Source organism: Hippocampus zosterae, chromosome 16, assembly GCF_025434085.1.
Source record: "Hippocampus zosterae strain Florida chromosome 16, ASM2543408v3, whole genome shotgun sequence".
Lineage (NCBI taxonomy): Eukaryota > Metazoa > Chordata > Actinopteri > Syngnathiformes > Syngnathidae > Hippocampus > Hippocampus zosterae.
Window position 1 is genome coordinate 9,425,510 of NC_067466.1, and position 18,619 is coordinate 9,444,128.

An 18,619-nucleotide genomic window follows, 5' to 3' on the forward strand; every position below is an offset into this window, starting at 1 on the left:
GCTCAACATTTTTTTTGTAGTTATTCATAATGCAAAGAGGAATTCCACTGGCTCGGGCTCATTTCATATCATCTTGGATCTGCACTCACCAAAAAATAAAATAAAATAATGGATAGCACTGTGCTATGGGTTGTAAAGTGGTATGTCTTGATATTTGACACTTAACTGCAGCTTGGAAAAATGTGGGCACTTTGAGGCACTGCAAAAGGTACACATCATTGAAGTGAAGTAAAATAATTAGCTCCATTAGTGCAGATTTGACCGTGAGAGCCAGAAATGGACTCCAACTGTGCCCATATTTATAACAACAGCCTCACATTGGGCTCTATTTTTGGAGACACTGCATCTGCACCGTCGCTGAAATGCCAGCGGTTCCTGATTTTCGTATTAGCACGAGAGTGGCTGCGCGTGTCTGCCAAATCGACCGACCGGTCACTGCCAAGTTAGGCGTTCAGGCCCAGCAGAAGGAATGTCTTGGAGATGTGCCTAGCGAAATGAAAATTTGGTGGCAGAAAAGTCGATCTCAGACCAGTTTTAAGTGGCCTCTGCGGGCCCAGATGTCCATTGCTTAACGTCTTAGCGGGGTTTATGAAAATAGAGCCCATTGTTTTGTTTTCACTCACCGTCCTCTGTTGGTACGTAGATGTTGAGATAAAGGCAGTCCTCGCTCTGGTTCTGAACATAGGTGGCTGCGGCATCCAGATTGTCTGTGAACCACACGGGTAGCATGATCTCAGGTAACACTCCGTGCACGTTCTGGGGACACACGGGTGCAAATTGCGTGGCGTTACGAATCTCCTGCCAGGAGCCTGGAGCCTCGGGAGGTTGGAAGCGGCGTTCGCCGATGGGTGCGGTGGCGTAGGGTACTCCCAAGTATTGTTCCACGGGGCCCAAAATCTCATTGTTGAGCTCCTTTCTGACACCACGTATCTTTCCGTAGCCCGTGGAGACGATTGGGTTTTTGTCAACTCGCTGACATGAGGAGAGGGTCAGTTGTAGAACGAGCCCCAAGAGCCAAACCAGACAGGGATTAGCATTCCTTTGAGGGGTACGGTGACGTTTCCCACCAAAGCCTTGGTTGGTGGCAGCATTAAGAGCAAAAAACAACATGTCCAAAATAAATGCTCCTTTAGTCATCTTAATAAGACATCAGCTTGATGATCACAGATTCAGTCATCGAGGAGAGCGAAGGCAGAAAGAGGACTTTTGTCACGGGATGTGTTAATAGTTTTCCTTGAGTGGCATGTTGCTGTGGTGGTTTTGGTAGCATTCTCACTTTGAACCTGCGAGCTCATCTGTCTTCCTCTTTAGATCTCTTGATGGGATCAAAGTTGCAGTCAGGAGGCCAATTACACCTACAAGACAATAAGGGTGAAAACGAGTCAGTGGATGTGAGTAGGAGGCCAACACGCAAACATTTGAAAAATAGAAACAAAAGTCATCTTTGTACAAAGGACGAGTTAACCCAAAATGATATGCTCATTTGTCGTGTTTGCTAAGTCAAAGAATAGCCACCGGCCAACAAGGAGTTGGAGGGTGTTGTGTCCTGTCAATAAGATTGATCTAATGTGAAAATGTGTGCTCCAAGTCTAATTCAACACATTTACTATAGACTTTCTGCAATTCCAAATGAATATTAAAAAAATATAGTATCATGTCAAAGCAAAAAGGTAAGCAGAGCTGCAATGTTGCTAACATTGCAGCTCTGCTTACCTTTTTGCACAGAAGAGCATCAAATGCCGACGTGGGGTTGTGCAGTTATGCAGTTGTGTTATGCGCCGCACTGTTAGATCCATTCAAGTGTAGTTCCGTAACCTGGTGACTAAATGCTGCCTGCACACGTGAAACAAAGAATCATTAGAACCACTCATTTTTATTTTTCAAATTCTGTCAAACACATAAGGTGTGTGACGTGTCCTTTATTTATTCACCCTTGGGGTATTTTTCATTTTATTTTCACTTCATGAAGCTTTATTGATCCAAGTATGGCATTTGAGAACGGAGTCTACAGACAGCTCAGTCTATCAAGAAAATGCTACACAAAGGGAAAAAAAGAGAAATAAAATGTAATATGACTGCTACTGTGAGACCCAAAAACAGATTTATTGTACTTCTGTGAATGATCTTTAACTTTAGATAACAGCCACAGGTTCCACTGTACTCAAAATACCCTCACAGTGTGCTAATCAGAGAAGATGAAAAGCGCAGGCTTCACTTTACAACCTTAGATGAAGACTAATGTTTGATTCTCCCAAATGATGACGGGGGAAGTGACCAATGGAAGATTTTTCAAATAACCAGATCAGTTGCTGTACAATGAATGAATGAATGTATACAATAATGCCATTCCGTCCTCTATAAAATAAATAGCCATCCATCTATCCATCTTTGTCTTGTAAAGCACCATTTCGTGGATCAGGACAACCCCAGTGCCTTTGCCTCACAACTCTGTTCAGTTGGTATCCTGCATCCACATTATTACAGACGAATGGGCAGTGCTTAGCTCACTCGAGCTTCGGAGACGGAGACGTTGAGGTGTGATAAAGGCTTTCTGTGGTACTCACATTTGGTTGAACGCCACATCGTACCTCCACCCCGTTCAGCCCCGCAATTTCCACTCTTCCCCCTGCCATGCCGCACGCACTGGGGATGGCAGTGAAATAAAGCAGAAAGACGCTGTGCGGCACGACAGGAGGCTGGAATTTGTGATGTGACTGCAAATCTGTCTCATTAGGAAAACCAGAACCAAGCTGTCTGGAAAAAATATTTGGTTAACTAACTGTGACGTGAGTGACTCTAAGCTGTGTCACACACCCGCGGTCATAAAATATGTCAAAACAACCAGAAACGGATTTAGTTTGTACATAGCTAATCGAACTGGACAACAGTCTAAAAATAAACCAGTGGATGTATTCTTTTTTTAAAAAAGAAATCAAATGCACTAATTGAATTTTTGGTTATTAGCTTGACTAGTGCAACAACTGCCCAAAATAAATGAGAATAATTCTGGTTGATTGCCTGGCGAATTTACAGCAATTGTAATACTTCTTGAAAGTCCAAAAATTACAGTCCACACATAAGACTACTTTAAAACAAGAATCTGACTAAAAGGATATAAACTGAAGATGCTGCATACTTCACTCTAAAAAACAATTGAACGAACAACATTTTCAGATGTTTTTGTTGGCTTGTTTCTTGTGGAAGTAGTGGTAACCAATTTTTGGTTCAAATGAAACATTTATTGGGTTGAATGCCTGTCATATTTTTTCTCGGGTCATAAATCAACCAAGTCTGACTGGCGGCCATGACAGCCATGTTTGATTTATAATAAGCTTGAAGCAGTTTTATCAAATAGTTGAATAGTTTTCCTGGACATGGATGCCTACATTTTGATGAGGCTTCGATGTGGGATGTTGTCATCCCATATTGGTGTACTTGCAACCTCTCCAGTGTGACGTCTTTGAATGGTAGTCACCTTACATTCCTAACATCTGTTCAAGTCAACCATCTGTGGGCTGCACTGGCAGTAAACTTCCGTCTTTGCACATTAAATGGAATAAGCGGACACCCAAATCACCTGGCTGATGTAAGATTCTCTGGTACTGCTTTATATAAATGGCGGTGCTGTCAGCTAAGCTCAATAAGAGGGTGATATCTCCCAGCGACTGGGACATTTTCATGGTCGTGTTGAAATGGAACGGTCAAAGTCGTTTGGAAAAACTTTGCAGAATAGGAGTGTGACGTGAAAAAAAAAAAAACTATCTTGCTTGCCCTGCAACAAACAATGTGTGAAATCCCTCATCTATTATGAATTTATTTGAGATGAAAATAATTTTCTCCATATCCACATTAAAAGGCTGGGTGTAGAATAGGCAAAGATACAACACTCGGCTTCAACCAATCAAATTTTTTTGGTAGAGATTCCAATATGTGGTAGGACAAAAATAAAAGATTAATTGGTTGATTAATTAAAAACTGTATTATGGATAAAATAATTTGAAAAAAAATTACAGGCTGAATACTTGCCGGTGGGCTTGAGTTTTTGTTTAACTGTACAACAGAGGACCTCCATATGTCGCCTCAGCCATCGGGGCTCATCTTCTCATACACGACATTGAGGTGACCTCAGATTTGTGTTGACGATACGGGACAAAAATAGAAACAATGGGATATTTTACATTGTCAAAGCCCACATCTTCAACTTTCTCTGTCGTCCAACCATGCGAGGAGGCATCGGTGAAGCAACAGGACATGTCGTCCTAATACAGTATTTTACAGTCCGACTTGACTTGAAGTCGTGCTTTTAAAATTGACATCAAGTGACCTCATGTTTGAAGAAGCTTTTAAGGCAGGTGCAAGACCAGCGTGACAGATAAATACATCAGATGAAACCTCGGCTGTGACATGCATTCTAAAATAAGATACTTCCTACTGCTTTTAGCCTACTCTTGTCACTTTAAATGACTCTACGATGCTCATCTCAAATAGCCAACATTTTGGTTGACATGCAAAATGATTTAACTGATTCCGAAGTGTTTATTCTGGATGTGAAGGTGTGGTATTTGTCTGCAGGTTGTGTGCCTCTAGTTGTCCCTAAATTCGACAAGGGCCTATTAGAATCGTCTATTTAACCCCATGTACACAAAGCTCTGGCATCCTATTTATTATAAATTATGCAGCATGTTACTTAAATGGAGACTGAAGTCCTTGAAGACAAGGGGAGAGTGCTGCAGGGGCTAATAGGCAAAAAATTGGCAGACTCGATTCATTTAGCTTTTAAACATCTCTTAATTTGATCCCTGCTGAACCCTGCTGAGAGGATACTGGAATTATATAGTCATATTTTCTTTCAAGCCGAGGTTATGAAAACAATGAGTCAATGTGTGATTAAGTTCGCTGCATATAGAGAGACTTAGAAAAGCAACTGGGAGTCATATTTAAAAACATAAAATGTAGGAATAGAGATTTAACAGGGCAAAAAAAAAATCATGTGACAGACACTTTACCAGCAAAAGCATTGCCATCCAACTCTTTAGAGACACATTGAATTATTCAGAAGAACAAAACAACAGTACAATTTGCGCTTAGTATGAATAAAGTCCATAAAGGCATCGTTGGATGAGTTTGCTCTGGAAAAGAATTTGAGAGCCCTGACCTCAACCCCTACCAAGCACATTTGGTATGAGCAGCAGAAAGTTATTTTAACCACAAACGTGAAAACAATTTTGCCAAATTGATACCGTTTGGCTCCTCCGTGTACTGTTGAAATTGCAGCAATGGTGTTGGACACTGAACAAAAATATTAGCACAACACTATTGTTTTCGCTCCCGTATGACAGTAGCTGAATTAAAAACCTTGGATCTTTTTTCTGTGAACTCAAAAGGCCTATTCCTCTGAAATATTGTTCATAAATCTGTCTAAATCTGTGCAAGTGAACACTTCTCCTCTGATGAGAGAATCCAGCATCCAGCTGATTAAACAGCATGATTAAAACACAGACGCGCCTTAGGCTGCCCACATTAAAAGGACACTCTGGAGTCAGCATTTTGATATTTTTTTTGTTTCTATTTTGAGTGGACTGATATTGTAGGTAGCATAAGGCACACCTGTGCAATAATCATGTCGTCTAATCGGCATCTTTAACAATGCGTCTTTTGTTTGTTTACTCAATATAGAAAATTACATTTTTCTCGAGATTCAAGTAAATTCTTGGAAGAACTGTGTTCAAAAAAGATCCAATATTATAAAAACCTAACAACAGATCTTTTATTTTTGTCATACTTGGTATCCGATGGCATCCGAGTGGCTAATCCGTTTTGCAGTTAAAGCTGGAGGTGAGCTGGAAGTAAGAATGAGCTCATTAGATGCAGGACTCACTCCAGGATCATTTATGTAAATAGTCACTTCTGAGAAGCCTCAAGTCAGACACACTCCCACAGTTGGACTCGGACCCATAATTATCCCTATCTTGTGGCGTCGGGCTAGCATTAATGTGATAATGAGAATAGGTTGAGAGTGTTTGCGTGTGTGTGTGTGTGTGTGTGTGTGTGTGTGTGTGTGGTGTCAGGTCACACTAATTAGCGAAGCACCATCAAAAAATTGTTCGTTGACTTGCTTGTCTGTCACAACACTCATAGTTTGACTGACCAGCCTGAAAGCAATCATCGCAAGCTCCAAGGCATTTTGCGAACCAGATAACACAGCCCAGCCACGATGGCGATGATGTATGAGTCTCACTGTTGTTCCGTATTTGGAATAATGAGACTGATGGAGATTGTAATCTTTTTTTTTTCCACACTTGGCACAAAAATGTAGAAGAAAAATTGAGAAACAGGGTGAGGAAATAAAGGCAGTCGAAAACGGGCATGTCTAGAGGGGTGCAATTTAAAAGGAGATTTAGAGGATGACATTGAATTAACTAGCTTATGTTCCTCGGGCAGGCATGTTCAATGCTAAGCCCCCCGAGCAAAACTGCAATGAGCTTTTATTCTCCAGTGTAGACTAGAGAAAAGTCAAAAAGAGTCTCAGGATCTCAGGCTGATTTGAAATTGAGAAGTCTGTATGTAGCGATGTGCATTGACACTTCTTTGGCCTACTTTTATGCCTGACCACTGTACTGTGGCGACGGCGCATGAGAGCCCTTCAATCACCTCTCAAAATTGCACCGTGCTTTATCTAATCTCGGGACCGAGGCACAGAGATGCCTTGACATACTCGGTGCAATATTGTTGCCCTGGATAAAGGTCTTGGAGGTCAAATAGGACAAAGAAGACTCACGGTTGACCAAATTATGCGAATCCATTGAGACCCCAGTCAAGAAGTTGAGTCAAATAATTCTGCCTTCACAAAGTTAAGTGAAATAGCACTCTGCACGACGCAGACGTCCCCAAGGTTAAACTGTCAACAAATGTGAAAACAAATGATGAGCACCATATGCGGTTCATTTGTCCAACCACATTGTAGCTCATAAGGCAATTTCTATAACCAGAAACATGCACTTGGTAACATTGTGGCAAAAACGCAAAAAGAAAAAAAAAAGAACACGATTGCTGAATTCTTTTTTTTTTATACTTGCCAAGCTCATGTCTCCTCCACAAATGTTCATGAAAGAGAGCTCAGTACAAAAAGGTAAAAGAAAAAAAAGATCGAGACATTGTGTTGGAATTGAATTGCGCAAGCGTACCTAAATTTAGTGCGCGGCGAGTACTTTTTTCATGTCATTGACGTCAATGTGATCTGTGACGATGACATCCAGCTGAGGCTCAGGCTGTGCAAAAAGTATGCCGCTGCTTCGGAAGGGTCAGAGACCATAGCAAATTAGCAACACTCCCATTAGCATTTGTGTCAGTGAAGTCAACTGCTCTTTGCTCAAAGAAAAACAACTAATGTAATTTAGAACTTTGCATGAGCAAACACGCATCTTATGTAAATATGATTTTATAATGTATCCCCCCCCCCCCCCCATTATTGTATAGGACCGAATATACACAGTAAGAGAAAAGGGCATTTTAATGAAAGCAACCTTCTAACAATGTAATGACGGTTATCAAAAATTCAGCTTTTGCAAAAGTTAATAAAGCTCAATTTTTCTCAGTTCTGTAGCCTCACGGCTAAACCGAGTGTCCGTCCGGTTGTGATGTCAGAGGCAAAGAAATACAATTTGAGTGTGAGGTTAAATGAGGAAAGAGGTGAGGGAAGCTTCAAAAGGATGAGGAGGAGCAGATGTCAGAGGGAAAGAGAGTGAGGGGAAAACGGGCTAAATGGAGGTGGGTGTAGGAATGAGGTTGGCACGCATGGTTAAGTGGTTAGCCTGAACGACAAGTTACAGCTTTTGCTGTCCCCACCATACTCCTGCGCTTTGCAAATGCAGTGAATCTAAAAGGTCTACACACCCCTGTTCCAATGGCCTTTATCCCACTATCAACCTACAACCTAGATAATTTAAATCAATTAAATTAAATTTAATTCAAAAATATACATTTTCTGGAGGCGAAATCAAAATGAAGAAGTGAAAGAATATGATATGCTGTGTGTTTTCTGACTGGCATGTGTCTGTTTTTTTTTTTTAATCCGTTGTGGTAAAACAAAAATAATACAACTGATTAATTGGTTGATTCATTAAAAATGTATTATAGATAAAATAATTTGCATTAAAAAAGAATTACAGGCAGAATATTTTATAGTATTATGATCCTTTGATAGTAAGGCACAGGAAGAGAACCATGCGTGTCCACCACTTGACGCGACCTGAGTGGCCATTGTTGGGTCAGTCAGGTCGCGAAAAGTGGTGGAGACGCATTATTCAGTTCGTTCGTTATTTTTTCATAAACATCCATTTGAAAAAAAAAACTGTGAATCCCCTCATAAACCGAAACTGTCAGTCACATTTTTTCCCCAGATCTAAAAATGTACCTCCTTTGTATGTTTTCTTATTGTATATTTTGAGCTCCTTCGTCACACATCAAGGTGCCACAGTGACTCACGGCGAATTATTTATTTATATGTTAAAATGAGGTGCACCTCAATAATCCCGCTGTCAAATTGTTGTGCATGTTAATAACTGTAATGATAAAAAGGAAGCTCATAAAAAAACAAATATGGTATTTTCCAGACTATAAGCCACTACTTCTTTTCCACGGTGTGAGCTATGTGTCTTTTAACGTGACGCGGTTTATTTATGAATTTTTACTGATGAGCTTCAAGCCGTCCATAAATTAAATTTAAAATCTCGTCACATTTGACCAATCAAATCACCGAATGTGTCATAGTGGACCACTGAAACTGTCATGAATCTACCCTCGTACTGCATCGTCATCAGCCATTTGCAGTTCAAGAGTTTAATGAGCAGAGGGAATGAGTGCCATAAATACAGCCATCTCTGCAGCGTGACTTCCGTGTCTCTGTTGTTTGTTTGAGGACCGACTTCCACCATCGCTGGCAACTGACGACAAGTGCTAGTGGCAAGCCATGTAGACCAGACCATCCACCGGGTCTACCAAACACGTAACAAACGGCTTTCCAAGGGCTGCACTGCCACGGACTTATTTGCACTGCTGCATGCTGAAGCTTGTCGGCAAATTGGCCTCATGTGACAAATGTGACTGAGAAAGGTTTCGGGAAGACAATGTGTAACAAGCTGCATTCGGCATTGTTTTTTTTGGGGGGGGGGGGGGGCAGATGATTATATAATTATTTTTTCCAATTAATGTCTGTAGAGACTGCACTGCTCTTACCATTCATAAAAGAGTGCCTTGAATCTATTATTACAAGACAAATGTAAGAGTTGTTGGCAATTAAAAAAACGATGTTTGGTGTGCTGTATTTAGGAAGCTACACACTGGCTATATCAGATAGGACTTAAAATTCATGCACTGGTTTGTCCCGTTTTAAAATTTTAATAATTAATAGTCCATTTATAAAATATTTGATGCATGACAGAAATAAGACGCACACTGAGGGAGAGTGAAATTCTGAGGGAGAGTGAAAACCATGTCATCCAGGGACGACATTTTAATTTAATTTTTTTTTAATTGGTAATCAAAAGTAAGGACAAAAATTGGTAATCAAAAGTAAGGACAAAGTGAATGTTAAATGGCTTCATGCATTACGACTGACACAGAAGATCTGATTTTGCTGCAATCAGAAGCAGTTTGTGAACGTTTTCCTTCTGTTTTGGTGTATACGCGGCACACTGGACTTGTTTTCTGGGGTCAAGCTGAGACCTATACACATACAGCATCATTGCACTATAATTGAAAAAAATGAAAAATAAAGACAATAACAGTTCTTGAAGTGATTTGCCCCAAATCCACATGGGATAGGTGGTACTTTGCGCAGAGATGAAGGGATCTAATTTTGTGCCCAGTGCAAGTCTTGTGTAACGAGCGTTCACATTCTGCAAGCTAAGATCAGCCTTACTTTTAAATATGCGCTCTCCACTTATATCGATGTCATTGTCAATGTAAATGAAAAATTAAGCTCAGTCGAACGAAAGGCCAACTTTAATTGGGAAGAAAGCAGCACGCACAACGTACGGTATTTGTCTCGTGTTTCCGAAGCCTGCAAATGCAAACCAGCAGATCTGCAGATTCGGCACGCGCATTGAGCACTTATTTACGGTTTTTGGGATGCAATTATTTTTTCCTTGTAGTTCTAACTGTTGTGGTGTGACAATGAGGGCAGCATGACAAGTGATCTAACCCAGTCCACAATGCTTTGTGAACCTCAAAAATGTTTTCATCCCCGACAGTAATGAGGAATTCAATTACTGTGTTACAGCTCTGTTATTTATTTAACAATGCTCAACAACATCACGCTAGAATGTATTGATTTTACAGTGTAATAAGAAAAGACATTTAAAAAAATAAATTAAAATGTCATCTTTGACTGAGTGGGGACATTTTATCCGTTTAGTGTGGTCGATACACTTTGTTTCATAATTACTGTCCTAACGTTCATTGCACATCCACACCAATGGAGGAAATTGGTTTGCTTCGTTAAATAACGGCATGAGTGTTATTTTTTGCATGCGTTGTTTCTTCTGTTTGTTTAGATCGCTGATATAAATCACGCAGCTTTGAGAAAGAGTTTCCCCAAGTCAGCCTTCACATTATTTAGAAAGTCACATTTTTTTATGCACCATGAGGATGAACAAGGCTCTTCTTTTATCTCTGATGAAATAGCAGGGAATAGTCCAAGGCCTTGCAAAAGGAATTTAAACACTGGATATTTCAAGACAATCACTGTTAAATAATTTGTGTGGGACAGCAAACGGGTTTGCTCCAATAAAGGCAGATTAAGGAAGGTTTCTATGAGTTAAATGCATCATATGAGGTGAAGCAAATGTTGAAAAGCAACTGATGACCAAGGAGGTGGTACTTGAAGCTGCCAGTGTCTCTGGACTCCCAAGTATCTCTCCATTTAGAATCCCACCCCCTCCCCAAAGGCTTGCAAGTCATGCAAAATTGCAAAATTTTTAAAGATTTATTTATGGTTTTATGTTTAACGTGGATGGGAGTTCTGGGTGGTTAGTAAAGGTCCAAAATAGTTGGTTCGTTTTGCTTGCCTGAAGGTGACAAAAAGTTCTAACTAACCATTTCCTGTCACTTTATAAAACAATTCGGGCTATGAATACATTTAGTTTGTAGAAAAACTATTTTAGTTTTTCTATTTAGCAAATAGAAAAACTATTTTGACCATATTTGAACTATATTCATATCCTATTTTCAGCATATGAACGATACTGTCACGGACAAGCGGATGGATTTTTCGTGCTTATGACAAAAAGCTGCGTCACCATCATTGGCAACGTAGATAATGCATGTCTGTAAACTGAAATGAGCGGAAAATTAGTTCAGCAGTAAGATGTTTTTTTTGTCCATCTCAGTGGGCGGCCATTTTGCCAGTTGCTATTGGCTGGAAATGACATCACAGTTGCTCAGGCCTCGGGTAACAACCAAACATGGCTCTGCTTCAGAAAACAGGTGAGCCATTGTTCCGATTTTCATTTTGTTTGTATTCTCTTTCATATTTATCGCTGACCTGTTTTACCAAATGCGGAACTTGCATAAGCCTTTTTATCCAAACAACTGTTGCCAGTGAAAACACACAGGTGCCAATAAATCTGAGAAAGGAGAAGCCAAATTGGTTGGTGAGTGAAAAAAGTTCATGCCATGCCTTGCGTGGGCCTCTGAAAAATGAATGTTGAGCCACAAAAAGCCCTGGGCTGTAGTTTAGACAACCGTGAGGATGAACACTGTTCTTTAGATTAACAGAGTTCTTTCCAACCTATTTGATGATCAAATTACTAATGATCAAAATGCATTGCATTGACTATGAGTCACCTTGACCCCAAAAATAAACAAAACCATCCTATGCCTAATATTGCAGAACACGGTGTATCTAAGAAGATTGGAAACAGGCGGACTTTACTTGATTGCACCGAAGATGCCAGTCTGTAGCATGAACCGACTTTGACTGTGTCAAACCAAAGTACTTTTGACCAACATTACATTTCAGAAGATGCATTCTACTTTAAAACACTATTCCAGCACACCCCCCCCCCCCCCACACACACACACACAAACAAGTCACTGCTAAAATTTAAATGTTGCCTTAAGAGGCCTGTCATGTTGAACTGAGCGCATACCTTGAAAGATGGGGATGAGCTTGCTTGCATTGCTGATGAGTTCGTAGAAATGGGGCACTAAGACTTGCGAGATGTATTCTGCTTCCATGATTTGTATGCCAAAATGTGGCAAGAGTTTTCCTCCAACAGTAGGGAAACTACTCTGTGGGGAGTTGAATAAGACGGCATGATATTTTAATGCGGCTTTTGGCGCCACTATTTGCACGACTTCAAATACATACGGTACATGAATAACGCTGTAAAAAAAAAAAAAGAAGCCAAGCATCTTGGATGAGGTTATCAAAAAATGTGCTTTATCTGAGAAACACATTTGAACTTCCAGCTATGTTATCAAAACTACAATGCGTCAAATATAGTTAAATACGACAACAGTAATTTGTGTTTTTCCATCTTCAGTGATCAAACAACAGTCTCCAAAATTGACCCAATGTGAACGTCCTCTAAGCAGGAGAAACCTCTGAAAAGGTTTGACAAAGACAAGGTGGAATTTTGGTTTGACTTTTAAGCCCTTTATCGATGCAAGTGTCGTGGCGGTTAGCTTCAACTCACATGTGTCTGCATTGCCAAGGAGCTTCGATTATGAGGCTGTGATCTTGTTATGGGGTATGTACACGTGTGTAAAATTTCCCATGCTTCTCAGATTCACTTGCCTCATAAAATCGAGAGCATCAGGCCATCTCTTTTGTCGTAGGCGTCAGACTGTGCAAACGCTTCGCTCATGTTTTATCAGTATAACTATAAATGGGCTGGAAAAAATCCCCACGGAATAAATGCACTCGAATTAAAGTACATTTTCTTTCTTTCTTTTTTTTTTAAAGAAAAAAAGTTAAACCGAAGGACAAACAATTCTTAATGACAAAGCCAATAATTATGGACGGCAGCTGATGTTGTGAAAGAGAGTAACTTTCAAGAAACAGAAAAGATGACGAGCACGTGTTCTGCTTTTCATTTCAAGTCAAAATGAATTTTAAGATATTGTGATTGCAACATTTTATCGATACACGTTCATAATGAAAAATCCCGTTTCGATCTGTATTTGCACCAAAAAATGGCTTTTTCCTCGGAAAATATGCTAGTTTGATGGAAATTGGTTATGGATTTATTGTTATTATTTTTATTTTTTTGCAAAAAAAATGCTGACTTACAAATCGATGACTGCAATAACTAGGTCACAAGGCTGTTGGTGCTTGTATTTTTATTATTATTATTTTTTTGTTTTCTTGACTTTGAGTTGCCTTTGCTATCGTGCACCTGATTCCGTCTTGTGTATTATACTGTAGCGGACGTACCAATCATTCAAGCCCTCTGAATTACACTTAGCAAATCCCACGCTGCCTCTCTAATATAATCATCTATAACACATTTTACTCCCTAATTAGAAGAAATTGATTTTGCTAAGCAGATCAGAGGTAATATGGCAAAAGTGTTTCGTTGTCTGAGGAATGCTGCTTTATTTTTAACAAGATATGGGACCATGTGTTTCGCTTCAGTGATGATGTTGTTCGACCACTTTCAGGTCGCTGGGCATAAATGCGATCCAGCGTTATATTTCTAAGATACTCATTTTACCACGTTTGCACAACTGGGGAGACGGCATTCATTAAGAACACGAAATGAGCGTAGGCTAAATTGCCAATTATTATACCACATACTGCAATAAATTCAGTCAAATGTTGTACAGAATATGATTAGATGTCTATTTGAACCAATTCAGAATGATTCACACTCCCTGAATACTAATTTAAAAAAATCACAACTTGCCAAAACTAATAACAGTATGTGTATTGGTCATGAGCATTATAATCGCTTGATTAATTTATCACAGAGAAATGAGAATGTGGAATTGATTGTGACTAATCATGACTTGAATCAATTGAGGCAAACTTTAGTCTCCGTTAATTTGCAGTCTCATTGTTCCAACAATTTCTGTGAATAAGAAAATGTGCGTTCTTTTTTCTGTCTTCTAAAATCCATAAAAATAATTACAATCAAATTGTATTATAGCGTAGATGATTACTACTGTTTATAAATATATCATGGAGGCCATACAGTTTTGCCTATGTCCGGACTTCAGTGAAGCGATCCAATATGATCTGTGCCCAACTCAATGGTGAATTATGAGTGACACAGCAAACATGCGACCTGACTACATTCTTTTTGCGGTTGCCCACCAGATCCAGCAGAGGGCACTGTGTCTTTTGTACTAACCGCTATTCAATTATATTGAATGCAGAGTAGTGTTAGCATTAGTTTCTGTTTGCATAGTTTTGCCTCGCGGGCATGACCGGCATATGCACTCGTGATTGTGCCCTCTGAACTCAGCCAATGATGTGACCCAGAAAAATATTGATCAATTCTCTTTCCAAAAATAAAAACAGAAATGTAAAACTTAACTCACAATAACTTCTGTGTAAGAAATATCTTGTAGTCAAAGCTATGTTCTGACATCTTACCTCAGTTGTTGTCTTGACTGACTATACTCAACACATGATTCTAATAGATGCTCTCTAAATCGCTTTGGTGCATACCGCCACCTACTGTACAAGAAGTGCAAAGCGTTTTCATACGCGGTCCACTTTAGCAAGAACGCTGTATTCTGCCCCGCGAACGTTTAAACACACGCCAGATATACAGGCAGCGTTTCCGTCAGTCAGCAAAACGGGCGCCCGTCAGTGACGGACTGAGAGGTTTGTCGCTAATTGTAACGATTACACTGACGGGTGAAAATCCACTTTTCACCTGTCATTTTTGTTTTCGTTTGTCGAACATTCCTCAGCAAAACTACTGCCTAAGGGGTTCGTTCCCATCACCTGCAGGATATTACTGATATGAATCAGGTTTCTGATAACGGACCAACAAAAAGCTAGGACTGAATTAAAAAACTAAACAAAACACAGTTGCTGAAGAAATCGTTTCTGATGGCTTGAGGCCAAAGCTTGATTTTTATTGCGTTTTTAGGGCACCCTCTGAGATACTCTCTACAGGCATCACTTATTCTGGCTCATCTCATGGACGCTTGTTATGTGATATTATTCAAAACAGGTTACACAACATGGTTGCCATTATGTTCGCACTGGTGTTTGTTTGGATTTCCTCCATTCAGAGATAATTGGTTAGGTCAAGCTCTCCTACTTTTCTCCTCCTTGGTCGTGACTCGACTGAGAGCTGGGTCAATCCAACCTCCTCTATTTTCTTTGTCTGAACATCTTCACAAAGAAATGCAAGTTTCCAAATCCCTATGACAGATTCTGCACCATTAATTAGCATTTAGTTTGCTTTGAAAAAGATCATGCAGGATCCATTAGCTGTCAGAGACCGTTTCTATGAGGGAACGATGCATTAGCAACTACTCTGAGTCCAAGAAATAGAAAGTATAAGGATGTGATTTTGCATTCATTTCTAATTGGTGGCCCCGAGAGGAATCTCATATTTTCAAGAATGTTCTTGACAGCCCAACGAGTGGTCGTGCGAGGACACTGGTAGACTTTCTCAATTCTTGACAGACAGTATCTGTCATGCCATTGAGTGACTGGCCCACAGCTCATAGTGATGTGACATTTACTTCTGAGACGATGGGAGGAGAGGGGGCGGATGCAGAAGCGCATGTGAAAACGGGATTGCTCTCATACACATAGAAAACATGCCATCGCTCAGTTGCGGTATTAGAATATTAGACAAGACATTCACAAAATAAGCAAGCATTAGTGTGTCGTCTTATGAGAGAATTAGGAGAAACATAACACGTTTTGGCCTCAATGGAATAGAGCCTTAACTCATTCAGTACCAGCAAATTCTGTACCAAGTCTGAAAAGACGTTTAAAAACGTCTTTGGGAGTGAATTAGTTAATAGTTGGGATCTCTCTCTTTTTATTATTGTCTGTCAAACTAACCCAAGAACAAAAATTAGCTAGCAGGGCAGGGCGATATATCATTATCGTATCAAAAAGGTGATATTAACATTCAAAATATGAACATTGAAATTAGGGCAAAATCAGTCATGTGACCTTGCCACACTTGCGTTGCGTGGTCAGCTCAGCCCAACCAGCCATGTTCCTCTTTTCAAATTTCGCGTCGATTGACAGATAATCCCAGCCAATGGCAATCATCTTGCGGGCGTGAGAGCGAGAGAGATCGAGTGAGGGAGGGAGGGAGAAAGGGAGAGGAGGCACACACAGTCGCAGCAAGACAGCACACATGAGAAATCCACTTCCGTGTTCGCGAGAGTTGCAAGAACGTTGGCGAGACACTGTCAAGTACATACGGTCCACATTTATTGTGTTTTAGAACATAACTTGACCATATTTATAATTTCACAGTTACCCGTGAATAAAATTGCAGTTTGTGGTTAAAAAAAAAGTATGAGCAGCCAGTGCATTGCTGGTCCATTCAATTTAAGGGGCATGACACTCGCCTTTCAATATAGCCATGCTTATGATTTATAATTTCACAGTTACCCGTGAATAAAATTGCAGTTTGTGGTTAAAAAAATAGTATGAGCAGCCAGTGTATTGCTGGTCCACTCAATTTAAGGGGCATGACACTCGCCTTTCAATATAGCCATGCTTATGATTATCGCACACATCCAATTTCTGTAGCAACACACATCTTTTTTTGACTGCCACTAACTTTTTGTGGACTCAAAAAAAAAAAAAACAGCCAGAGAATGCAACATATTGTATGGGGAGCCAGCCACAGTTTTTCATCATTTCTGTGAGGGCAGAATAGTATGAAAAAAATACTATTTTAAATAAGGACAACATATGTGCATGCATGAAATAATTTTTCAATGCACATATGAAAAATCCACTTTCCTAACACAACAGCAAAAGGTTTGAAGCAAACAACAGAATAATCACAGACTGTATTTTTTTCCTGTTCAAGGACGATGCAAAACTACTCCACAAGAAGCCAGCATTAAGTGTAAGAACTCATTCTGTTGTACATATTTTGACAATAATCAACTCACACAAAACTGTATTATTGAGGTACTGCGTTTGTTACTCACATCACTCCAAAGCCACAAAAAAAATAGAATTATGTAAGTTATATTATATATAATATTAGACACAGTGTAAGCGCAACTAAGGCATGTCTGCCATCTAGTGGTGAATAGTGATATTACAACTTAAAACTAAAGCTGAACACCGTATATTCACAGTTCAGCACCCACGGATTTACACATTTGAAGATTTTTTTCCATTTTTCCAATATTTTTTTAGATTCTAAAACACACTAAGGACTCAAGTGCACTGGCTTTCCAAAAGGTTTCGACAGGCTGTATGCGGGCTCCAAGCCTCACTCTAATATGGTGCATGGAATTTCTTGGTAAAAATACATTGCTACAGAAAGCTTCTGAAAAATATCCCCCTCCCCCTACCCCACCCCCCAAAAAACAAGTACAAGCTTACTGTGGTAGTTAGGCGTGTATTTTGAGGTCATACCATTTGTGCCAATTGGAATTTCCCACTTCCAAATGCAGCAAATACGGAACACTGAGCAGGTTATGACATATCCTTTTTAGAACCCATGCTCCAGAATTACCATCTCATTTTTCCTCTCATACTTCAGCCATTTAAGCAAACAGATAAATGAATGGACGAGTGCTTAATGCGGGTGGTTTATGGACATTCCGTACATAACAGCCAGCAGGGCAAGCAGCTAAGACAGTATATTTTTTAATACCGGTACATTTTTGTCTCATAACAAGGCTCATTGGTCCTAAAATTGAAAATTTCCATTAAACCACACAGTAATGCAGCATCAAAGAGCAGATAAAGGGCCCATTTCATCTACGACCAAATCTATGATCTGTGCCTTGTTTTTAAAATTCATGGCCTTCTACAATCAATCGAAGTGCGGGACAAAGTAGTCATCACAGAGCGAGCATGCTGATGAAATTTTCATGTAGGTGTCATGTTGTTGAAGTGGTTTGTTTTTGTATGTTTATCTACACTGTACATCGCTGTGAGGATGGAATAAACACTGACATCTGACAAGGTTGCTCTCTCATCTGTGGAAATAATCACAGTTGGTCAATCAATAATACAAGAAACTCTGAATTTGTTATGTGGGAGGGCATATCACAAACAAGTCTTTTACAGACACTTCCCCACTCATCACCCAAATAAATGTATTTTTCTATTGTCTGCGTGTTGTATTCTATTAATTTCAGGGAAAGGAAACATTTCAGCAACTCACCACAATATTAGCTGTGTTGGTTTGAGAACTTAAGGGAGGGTGGGGGGTGCTGGTTTCCAAAACGGAAATAGTCATTTTAATAACAAGGATTTTGGTTTGTGTTTTATTTTTTTTTTTGGTCGCACTGTATATGAAATTTGTCGTCATTAAGATGCTGATTCCGAATGCATAAAAGAAGTTGAAAAAAATGTGTTTTAAGATTGCAACCCATTGCATTAAAGGAATCCATCTTTGACCGAAGAGAAGAAACCCCAACTTCATCCTCTGAAATT

The 18,619-nt window shown here is 39.7% G+C and overlaps 1 protein-coding gene across 3 annotated transcripts in view; it reads right to left on the reverse strand.

Moving 5' to 3' along the window:
* The window catches only part of nlgn2b (neuroligin 2b), an 85,102-nt gene that overhangs the window by 37,188 nt on the left and 29,295 nt on the right, over positions 1 to 18,619 (reverse strand). For 2 of the 3 annotated variants that reach the window (XM_052048071.1, XM_052048070.1), the window contains exon 2: positions 624 to 1,355. In XM_052048071.1, coding sequence (XP_051904031.1) covers positions 624 to 1,137 — 514 coding nt within the window. In that variant the 5' untranslated portion in view covers positions 1,138 to 1,355. Of the gene's footprint in view, positions 1 to 623; positions 1,356 to 5,782; positions 5,826 to 18,619 lie in introns of those variants that run through there. The other variant, XM_052048072.1, reaches the window with a different exon arrangement.